The sequence below is a fragment of the Aspergillus tubingensis genome (assembly GCF_013340325.1).
Source record: "Aspergillus tubingensis WU-2223L DNA, scaffold_5, whole genome shotgun sequence".
Classification (NCBI taxonomy): domain Eukaryota; kingdom Fungi; phylum Ascomycota; class Eurotiomycetes; order Eurotiales; family Aspergillaceae; genus Aspergillus; species Aspergillus tubingensis.
The window spans coordinates 1257640-1268157 of record NW_023336279.1 but is presented as its reverse complement, the minus strand read 5'-3'; the positions used below and the strand labels follow the sequence as shown (position 1 = coordinate 1268157).

The 10518-nt window shown below is 49.9% G+C and overlaps 2 protein-coding genes across 2 annotated transcripts; both read left to right on the top strand.

Annotated features, from left to right (window-relative positions):
- Positions 1 to 1031: 1031 nt before the first annotated feature.
- On the top strand, positions 1032 to 3337 carry AtWU_03748 (glycosyltransferase family 2 protein; the record flags this gene model as incomplete). The annotated part of the gene is made up of 4 exons (XM_035498860.1): positions 1032 to 1069; positions 1174 to 2043; positions 2390 to 2681; positions 3224 to 3337. 4 exons carry the CDS (start codon positions 1032 to 1034, stop codon positions 3335 to 3337), a joined length of 1314 nt encoding a protein of 437 aa, XP_035354753.1.
- Positions 3338 to 4677: 1340 nt separating this feature from the next.
- On the top strand, positions 4678 to 10403 carry AtWU_03747 (oxysterol binding protein; the record flags this gene model as incomplete). Its single annotated transcript, XM_035498859.1, has 7 exons — positions 4678 to 4975; positions 5041 to 5816; positions 6189 to 6232; positions 6481 to 7721; positions 7783 to 9152; positions 9217 to 9570; positions 9633 to 10403. The coding sequence occupies 7 exons, from the start codon at positions 4678 to 4680 to the stop codon at positions 10401 to 10403; spliced, it is 4854 nt and encodes a 1617-aa protein (XP_035354752.1).
- Positions 10404 to 10518: the final 115 nt, after the last annotated feature.

Genomic DNA, 10518 nt, shown 5'->3' with positions numbered 1-10518 from the left:
CATAATAATGACTCTCGTGTTTAGGAAGTCTACAGCGTCCCGGGCAGGATGCGCAGAACAGAGTGGACTAGATAGTGCTAAGGAGGTACTAGGACGGACCGGTTAGTACGGAATACTACACCCCCAAAGGCCCCAACACAGTTAAACCACTGCGAATTTCGGAGACGCCCACTAACGTGCTTTTAGCTCCTACTTTAGCCTTAGAAAACACACCCACACACCATCAGCAGTCTCCACCCTCTCTGGCCCATGTCACTGCAGTGGACTGCACAGTAGCTGCATGGACCGCCGCCAATCCTTTCTCCACCCGCATTATCCTCCATCAGTCCATCTAGATCCAGGGTCTCTGACGCACGAGGCAAAAATACACCTGCATGACACTCAAAATGACAAAGGAACTGGAGCCCACAAGTAACTTATTTATATTTCTCTCTAGGGATTGGCTCAATCCATTGTCTGGATGCCGGACTTGAACATGTGCCTTCCCTGCCATTCCGTGCCATCGACTCCATCTGCAACAAATAAGAATCCCCAATGTTGCATGTTCGCCCATAGGCATTCTCATCTTCTGTGAAGCCAATTGACCTCAGAGCTGGTCTTTCATTTTCTTAGAACTTCCTGACGAGGTCTTGGGCTATCTTTATACCCAGACATTCGTTCATCCTGTTCTATCTTTTTTTTCTTTTCTTCCTTTCTTTTCTCTTTCTCTGCCTCTACTTCCGTCCTCCTATCCTGTTCATCCTACTAGGAGACCATATACCCATATTCTCTCTATCTCTCCTCTCCTCAACTTGTCAATTATCAACAAAACTTTTATGCTGGCAGAGCGGTGCCCAGCATTTTCGTCATTTTCTCTATCCCCCGATAACGCGCCCCTGTGAGCACAGTGCGCAGTGCCAGTCCCGGTGTCTGTAGCTTGATCCAGCATTGGCGAGAGATCGGGGACGATATTCGGAGTGAAGTCTATAGCGACCGAAGTAATCAATTGGCTTGAGGAGTGTAATCCTAGGCCTGATCATATTGCTTCAATCATGGAGTTTCCGTTCATGCGAGCATTTATTGCCCTCTTGTTAGTATTGACCTGAACTGGCCTGAAGCTTACTTTTGATGTATCACCAGTGATTGGACATCTGATTGTATCGAATTTCTCTAGCTAACTCTCCTGATATATAGTTTGTATCGCTACTTCCGTCTTGTTGTGAATCTCTTTTCTTTCTGGACGTTCAAACCAATTCCTCCGCCGGAGAATCCGAAGTTGACTGCCCAAGATGTAACGGTTATCTTACCAACGTTAGAGGGATGTGGTGATGAACTCGTGGAAACCATAAGAACGATTCTCGACACTCAGCCCTACGAACTCCTTTTGGTCACCATTGAAGCGAATCGACAAAAAGCTGAGAACATGCTGAGCTTGATGCCCGCTTCGAAGTCAAGAATCCGCTTGTTCACCGTTACTCACCCCAACAAGCGCCGACAAATGACTAGAGCGATCCCTGAAGTCAAGACTACTATCACGGTCTTCGCAGATGATGACGTGAGTTGGCCACGCACAGTCCTCCCTTGGATGCTAGCACCTTTCGAAAAGGATGAGCGATTCGGTGGTGTGGTAACTTGTCAACGTCTGAGACGGGCTGTTTCGCCATCATTCTCTCAACGCATATGGGGATTTCTGGGTGCACTTTACTTGGAACGAAGAAACTTCGATTGTGCGGCAACAACGCATATTGACGGTGGACTTCCCTGCATGTCAGGCCGGACAGTCGCATACAGAACAGATATCCTTCAGAATGAGGGATTCACGTATGGATTTACCAACGAAGAATGGTGGTTCGGAAAGTACCAATTGAACGCAGACGACGACAATTTCATTACCCGTTGGATGGTGTCGCATGGCTGGGAGACTTATATGCAATATCATCCTGAAGCGGAGGTCTTGACAACTCTGGAAGACAACCCCAAGTTTCTCAAGCAGTGCGCGCGCTGGTCCCGAAGCAACTGGAGGAGCAACCTTACAAGCATGTTCCACGAAAAACACATCTGGTAGTAAGTCTACCCTATCTGACTTGTCTGGTGAGCGTGCGTACAATGCACACTGGGATGAGTGTTTATCTCCTGTTATCGAATGGCCTTTCATTCACAAACCCTGCTTGCCTCCCACATCGTTGGTCAACGACGCCGTTGGATGGTATTTCCCTTCATTCCGATTGTCATTTCCCAGATCTTTCTACAGGCATAAGGAACTGGCCGTCGGCCTTGGAAGGCTGGGTCGTTCCTAGTCTTGGTATCCGACTGTGAAAAAAAATTTTTTTTTTTTTTTTTTTTCGTTAGGCCGCTTACTGTAAATGTCTGTCTGATCCGCACGCTAACGCTTGGTTTACTGTATTACTAGTCGCCAGCCTTGGAGCGCATACGCTGTTCACTTGACGACGCTTTCGCCGCCAGCTTTCCTCGGCGATTTATTGCTCCTTATACTATGTCACAAGGCTACGGTTTCTTGGGACAATGATACGCACGCGCTAGCTATGCAAGCTCTCGGACTGTGGATGTTTATTAGCAAGTTCATCAAACTTCTCGGACATTACATCCGTTACCCGGTTGATGTTATCCTTTTGCCGGTGTCCATCCTCTTCGGCTATTTCCACGGAGCTATTAAAATATACGCCGTGCTAACTCTGAATGTGGTAAGTTGCAGTACCCCAACACAACATGCGTTCTGTTCCGTTGTTTCGTTTCTACAGAGGGTGCATGCGCAAGTGCAGCCTAGTATCTTTGGGCGACGCTTGTAGCATGGAAGTGGGCTCTAGCCCTTGGCCTGCTTCCGTGCTCGACACCCAACCCCTCCCATCATGCAATTGCATTGGCCGTGGGCCTCACCTCTCATCCTCGCCCTCCCTGTATCCACCCACGGCCTTCCCCATCTTGGTAACCCGATTTTGCCTTCTGCATCGCTTTAATTTCTACTTCCGATTTCTTTCTGCACTCCGGCCTTCCACTTTTTTCTTAGGTTGCTTGTCGCTTTTTCCGGGTTTCTTTCCTCATTATTGGTCTCATTCCCTCTTATCATCTGTGCTTCGCTGTCCGCGTTTAGTGGTGGCTATCACTTGTTCCGTCTTATTTTTTGGCCTCTGATTCTTCCCTTTTCACGCAACATCTGGCCTTGTTGAACGATAACTACTCCTTGCTATCCGACTCAGATTGGCTAACCGAACTATTATTTTTTCAGACCACATGGGGTAGCAGAGACGGTGCTGATGATTATGACGCGGAGCGGATGAAGAAGCGAACGGACACGGACCGTATGAAACGGCCTTATTACCCGAGTTACATAACTCAATGAAGCCCACATGCGCGGTGTGTGGACATATGTCAAATTACTAAATGCCTTTGCTTTTACCTTGAGCCAACCTTCTTATCGTGTCCGTGGTTCAGCGACTGCTCGCACCCCGGGCGTGCCTGTCCTGCTGGTTACTGAAGCTCGCCTTTGATATCCCAGCGACCTTCCAGCAATCGCTCTAGAATCTCGGTTGCACGATACACTATTACGACGAGATGCCTTGATGACGCTAAATTGGGAACAATGAGATTAGGGTTCCCATGGCCTTCAGTTGATGTATAATTTCTCTTTGCACAAATATTTTTATATTTTCACTTGACCCTTTCCTCGCGATCTAATGGACCGATCCTGTTGCACGCACGGCCCCGTCCAAGAAAAAAATATCCCTCCTACGCTCGGATTGACTCCTCCATCCAAAGTTTGCCCTGTGTCTCTCCTTTTCTCGCTCCTTGATTGGTGGTTGTTGTTTGGGTCTGCAACACCAGTACCTGACACAACCTTTCCAATCCTGGACACTCTGGTTATTTCAAGCCTTCTGAGTTCTGTAAATTATAAAAGCGTGGGCGGATCTTTTCTTATCCAAATTGGCATGGTTACTTAATGTGCTGTTTCCCTCACTGCCGCCTGTATGTTCAGTTTTCCTTTTTTCCATCCTTCTCTGCTTTCCTACCCCTAGACTCTACATGTGGGAAAATTTTGCTGGAGTGTTCTCATCGTCATTGTCGATTTGGGTTTAATCTCCTTCGTACACTTTATGCATAATATTTAATGCTCAATATGCAATCAAAATGATCAGTTTGAAACGTGCTGTGCTTATGAAATGGGTGCGATGCGATGTATGACCAGTCTAGGTGTCTCGTTTATAGATAGGCGTCGCCAGGCATCGTCGTAAATAATGCAACTGATGCACATACATATTATGTCTCTTTTCACTCGCTCCGTATCATGACTACCTTTTGTTCGCTCTTGACGGTGTATTTTTTGATTGCTTGTCGCGAGGACGATCGGTATACAGCCCTCTAAAGAAGCAGGTGAACCGCAGAACCACCTCTATTCTGTTGTCTTCATCATCTATCATTGCTTCAATGCAGCGACCAGCGAAGATGGTATGTGGCGGAGCTGTGGCGCATGTGGCGTTCCAATCGGAGACTAGTAGTTCTCCGCAATACGGCTTACGAACAAGCTCAAACCTCCGGTTTACCAATCGGTCCGCTTCACAGGAGAAAAGACGCAGAAATTTGGTTGAAGGATCTTTAGAACTCCAGGAGGAGCCACGCCAAATAGATCATATCATTGTTTGAACCAACTCCTTTGTATTCGCTCGATCATTTGACTGAGAGGCGATGCCCGCGTTTCATCGGGCCGTTACGGCTATTTCGCGGCAGGCGGTCTTCAGAGGTGCGCAACGTCAACATGTTGTTGCACGTTCTATCAGTGCCTCAGCATTGAAGTCCGCCATTGCTCATCCCATTACTACTCATGGCCCCCCACCCAAGGCCCCTTCACCTACATCTGCCAACCCAGAGCTACTACAGAAAGATGCGGCCTTGCACCAGAAAACCGAGAAACGTCCGCTGCCAGGAAAACCATCCGTGCTCAAGAAGCGATTCTGGAAGAATGTTGATGTTAAGCAGAAGCCAGGTACGCATTTCTTCTCTTGCGATCAGTCTACATGGGACACTTGCGCTGACATGTTTTGTTCTCAGATGGGGACTATCAGGTCCTGCTAGACACACGCCCTATTCGGACACCTTCCAAAGACGTTTTATCCATACCGTCAACGAAGCCATATCTTGCACATGCGATAGCGCTGGAGTGGGATGTCATGACCACTGCCCAGCAAGCGCTAAAGAACCACCTCATCCCTCTAACTTCTCTGACCGCCCGTGCAGCGGATATTGCCGCAGAAGATGCTCGAGGCGAAACTACCACGAGAGATCAAATATTGAAAACAGCGATGCGGTATTTGGAAACGGACACCCTGTTGTGTTGGGTGCCGGAGCAGAACGCTTACGCTGCTGATGAAGTGGATGCCGATGGGAAGAAACCGGAAAGCCTCCGAGAGGCCCAAATTCGGGTCGCTCAAGATACAATTGCCTTCTTGAGCACCAAAGTATGGCCCGGCGTGGACATCCAGCCTATCCTCGACACCGATAGCATATTACCAGCCTCTCAGCCTCAGGCTACAAAGGACATTATTCTGCAGTGGATTTCTGGTCTGCAGGCCTACGATCTGGCCGGACTGGAGAGAGGAATACTGGCCGCAAAGAGCTTGTTGATTGCAGTCCGTCTGGTCGCTGAATGGAGTGAGACGTTTCGAGAGGTGCAACGACCGGGCCGCGAGAGGTTCGGCATTGAGGAAGCAGCGGAGGCATCCAGCCTAGAAGTCAGGTGGCAGACCGATATGTGGGGAGAGGTTGAGGATACTCATGATGTCGACAAGGAAGATTTGAAGCGCCAGCTCGGCAGCGTCATTGTATTGGTTAGTGGAGAGACGAGGTGACTGTTCTAGTGCATTTCATTGGAACCAAGCCGTCGGGACCACACCTTCTGTACAATATATGTCAACAGAGATTTCTGTCTCTGTTTTATTAGAGAACAGTGTAACTATAGAGAGAGCCCCTTTTCGCCTGCTGAGACCATCGCGCGTAGTTACTCCGGAGGTAGTGAAACCCATCCGTCTTGGCCCACGCGCGGGAAGAACATCGTCATCACCATCTCCTCCATCATTTCTTGCGACTAGTCACGAAAATTGTACGCCAACCAGTCCAGAAGCCTTCACTTACTTCTATTTTGGCTTGCCTGGTACCCTGCAGATAATTATCCGGTCTACCTCTGCTAGTTCCGGATTTAGACAAGTGTTGGAGGCCAGCAAGAGATGACGGAAAGGGGCGAAGGGTGAGTAAACTCTCTCTGCCGCTTCGGTTCCCCGGGACCTCGTGGTTGAATCACCGCAAGCCATACCCATCTTCCCTTCAGCTATCTTACTTGTGCGTGGGTCCTGGGATGAACCATAAGCAATCGCTAGGTTGTTCTTGAATTCAACCTCCGACCAGAACATAAGGAGCTCTCTTGCCCAACCTGAAACCTGGGGTTGCCCCGCGATTTGGGCGCTTCGCTCGCTAACATAACATACTGTTTCCCAGACACAAACGGTCTCGAAGTTCCCTGGCGCTGGCGCTTTTACACCGCGATAGGTCGAAGGATAACCGTGAAGAGCCGGTCGTTCGCGATAGTGGCTCCTCCGAATCCGCCACGTCTTCCCTTGCCAATAGTACTCCATCCATATCTGGAGTTCCAGCTACCCGAAGCTCCAGCCGCCGAAGTACACGCCCTCAAGAGCCAAACCTACGTCCCATGTCTGCTGAACCGTCACAAGAGCCCGCGGGCCCTCACAGAAGCGGGGATAACATTGAGAAGCTACCCTCCATATCACATGCCCAGACCAGTAGCATGTCTTTAGATCAGTCAGTCCGGACTTTTCGTCTATTCGAGATCTTACGGAGCGGCGACACGAATGCGATTTCGAAAGCCATCAGAGAGACCAAGGAGCCGCAGGGAGCAAATGCCCTTTCTGGGACAACTATTCTACACCTTGCGATTCAATGCGCTGAGCCGCAAGTTGTCGAATTCGTGCTGTCCTCCAGCCAGGACCTTGACATAAACGCGCGTGATCGGGAGGGCAATACACCTCTTCATTTGGCTGCTCAGCTTGGACGAGGTCCAGTGATTCGCGAACTGCTAAACCAACCCTCTATTAACGATTCGATCATAAATTACAACGGCCAAACAGCTCTTGATATTGCGCGCACTCCAGAAATCTTCCAGCAACTTCAGCTAGCTCGCTCACTGTTCATTGACGTCAAGACCCAAGAGATCCAAGCGCTCGTTTCTCAAGGAGAATACGAAAAACTGGAGAAGGCGCTCGAAGAGCCCCGTGTAGAGGGCAGCATCGATGTCAACAGTTTAGATTTGGTAACGGACCCTGCCACTGCCCAGTCTGGGGGCACGTTGTTGCATGAGGGGGCAAGGAAAAAGGACACACAACTGATTCAGATCCTATTGATGCATGGAGCGGATCCCTTCCGTCGTGACAAGAAAGGGAAATTGCCTCAGGATGTGACTAAAGATGACAAGACCCGTGCGATCGTCAAGAAATCTCCAGCAGCAGTCATCGCACAACGTGGCATACAGGAAAAAGCCATTCTCGGCACCAGCGCAGCTCAAGGTGTGCCTGGTCGCTCAGGCGGTAGCGAGGCGCCTTTTGCTGGCAAGGAAGCTCGTGAAATGAGGGGTTATCTAAAGAAATGGACTAATTATACAAGTGGCTATAAATTGCGATGGTTCGTTCTAGAAGATGGTGTGCTGAGCTATTATAAACACCAAGGTATGATGCTTGCCGGTCTATATAGTTGTTTCTTGGCCATAGCTGACTGGTTTCTTTGCAGATGATGCGGGCTCCGCCTGCCGAGGAGCGATCAATATGAAAATTGCTAGGCTCAATATGGATGCGCAGGACAAGACCCGTTTCGAGATTCATGGAAAGTCATCCGTCAAATATCATCTCAAGGCGAATCACGTTGTCGAGGCAAAGCGTTGGTTCTGGACTCTAAACAATGCCATACAGTGGGCCAAGGATGAGGCGAAGGAGGAAGAGAAGCGTCAATCGAAACATGCTGAAGTACTTCGCCAGGCCAAGATTGAGCAAGTGGAAGGCCGATTGTCCGAGACCATATCCGACTCTCCAAGTTCAGCTATTCCAAGATCCAACGTGAAGAGCCTTGCACCCCCTTCCATCAATATACCAAGTAGCAGTGGCACACGGCTCAGCACGTACGCGTCCCACACAACCGCAGGGAGCGCGCCCGAAGACGAAGAAAGCTCCTTGTACGGGTCAATGGAGCACGCCGCTGCACCAAATGAAGTCAATCGGGTGCTGAGCCATGTGACCTCGGCGCCAGATATTGACGGCGATGACGAAGAGGACTATGCGTCCAGTCATGATATGCAGCCCACGGACAAAGATGCTTTGAACATCACTGCCCAGTCAACGAAACTCCAGCTTGACATCCTTGCCAATGTCGCGTCTTCGCTGCAAGCGGAAAAGTCAAAGAATCCTGCCACATCACTCTCCGATCCAGCAGTTGATCAGGCTTTAGTTGCTTATGAAGCAGCTGTGAGTAGTTTACAAGGCTTAGTGCAGAGCCTTTTGAAGATATCTCGGGACCGTGATGCGTATTGGCAGTATCGCTTGAATAGGGAGGCATACTTGCGCAAGATGTGGGAGGAAAGCATGGCAAGGATCGCTCAGGAACATGAGGAGCTCCAGTCACGAATGGGCGAATCCGAGGAAAAACGTAAGCGTACCAAGCGGGCGTTGAAGGAAGCGTTGGAGTCAACAGCCACGAGCCGTGCAGTCAGTAAAGCTCCGTCGCGCGCGCAGGTTGCCAGTGGAGAAGTTGCCGATGTCGAACTCGAGACTCAAGAGCCGGAGCCAGCAGAAGTCTCGCCAGAATTCGAAGATCGAGAACTTAGAGGTACTCTTCGTCGTAGGAAGTCGGCTATGTCCAATATCAGCACTCTCTATGACTCGGAGTCTGAGGATGAAGACGAGTTCTTCGATGCCATTGATTCCGGAGAAATTGAGGTGGAGAAACTTGCTGGCTCGGAGGACGGCGAACAGAAGCCTCTGGAGGAGACCAATGAGCTCCGAACCGCGAAGAGATCTGAAATTGTGCCTTCGTTCAAGGGATATGAAGAACCCATCCGGCAGAGACTGAAGATGGATTACGACAATAGACCGAAGATTTCGCTCTGGGTATGTTATTACCCCTCTTGGCCATTGAAATCGTATGTAGCTGCTGACATGTGTTTGCTTGTAGGGGATTTTGAAGTCAATGATCGGGAAGGATATGACGAAGATGACTCTCCCGGTATCCTTCAATGAGCCTACATCCCTGCTTCAACGCGTGGCCGAGGACTTGGAATACGCAGATCTACTTGATGTTGCAGCGGACCGACCCGATTCCATGGAGCGTCTGGTGTATGTCGCTGCATATGCTGCAAGTGAATATGCTTCTACGATTGGCCGTGTTGCTAAACCGTTCAATCCTCTTCTTGGGGAGACATTCGAATATGTCCGGCCGGACAAAGGGTATCGGTTCTTTGTCGAACAAGTCAGCCATCATCCCCCGATTGGTGCTGCTTGGGCCGAGTCGCCAAAGTGGGACTACTATGTAAGTTTCAGATGCGTGCGTCCTTTTGGACATGTGATTGACGCTGACATCTTGTCTCATAGGGCGAGTCTGCTCTGAAGTCCAAGTTTTACGGAAAGTCGTTCGACATTAACCTTTTAGGGACATGGTTTTTAAAGCTACGGCCAGCATCTGGAGGAGAGGAGCTGTATACCTGGAAGAAGGTCACATCTTCCGTTATTGGCATTATCACCGGTAGCCCCACAGTGGACAACTACGGCCTGATGGAAATCAAGAATTGGACCACAGGCGAAGTTTGCTATTTGGATTTCAAACCAAGGGGCTGGAAGGCTTCATCCGCATATCAGGTGACGGGTAAGGTCGTGGATCGGGATGGGTCGCCCAAGTGGAGTATCGGTGGCCGATGGAACGATAAGATCTACGCGCGCCATACCCCAGGGTTCGAGGCGACAGTTTCCGGCCAGGATCCTGAATCGGCCAAGACGTTCCTGGTCTGGCAAAGCCATGATCGGCCGAGCGGGATTCCATTCAACCTCACACCATTCGTCATCACTCTGAACGCTTTGCCCGAAGGGCTCAAGGAGTGTCTCCCACCTACCGACACACGACTTCGACCCGATCAGCGTGCGATGGAGGAGGGTGAGTATGATTTAGCCGCCACGGAGAAACATCGAGTGGAGGAGAAGCAGCGCGCCAAGCGGAGAGAAAGAGAGACGAAAGGCGAGGAGTATAAGCCCAGATGGTTCAGTAGGGCCAAGTGCCCGGTCACTGGTGAAGAGTATTGGGCACACAACGGACAATACTGGACGAGTCGCGAGAGCGGCGACTGGAGCGCCTGCGAGGACATCTTCTAACTTGGTACTGTTTGACTTGGGGTTCGCAAGCGGACTGTCTCTACCTATGTAATTAGAACCCAATGGATCCGTGCCTTTGCTATTATTCATCTTTTAGTTTTACTCACTCCCTCGT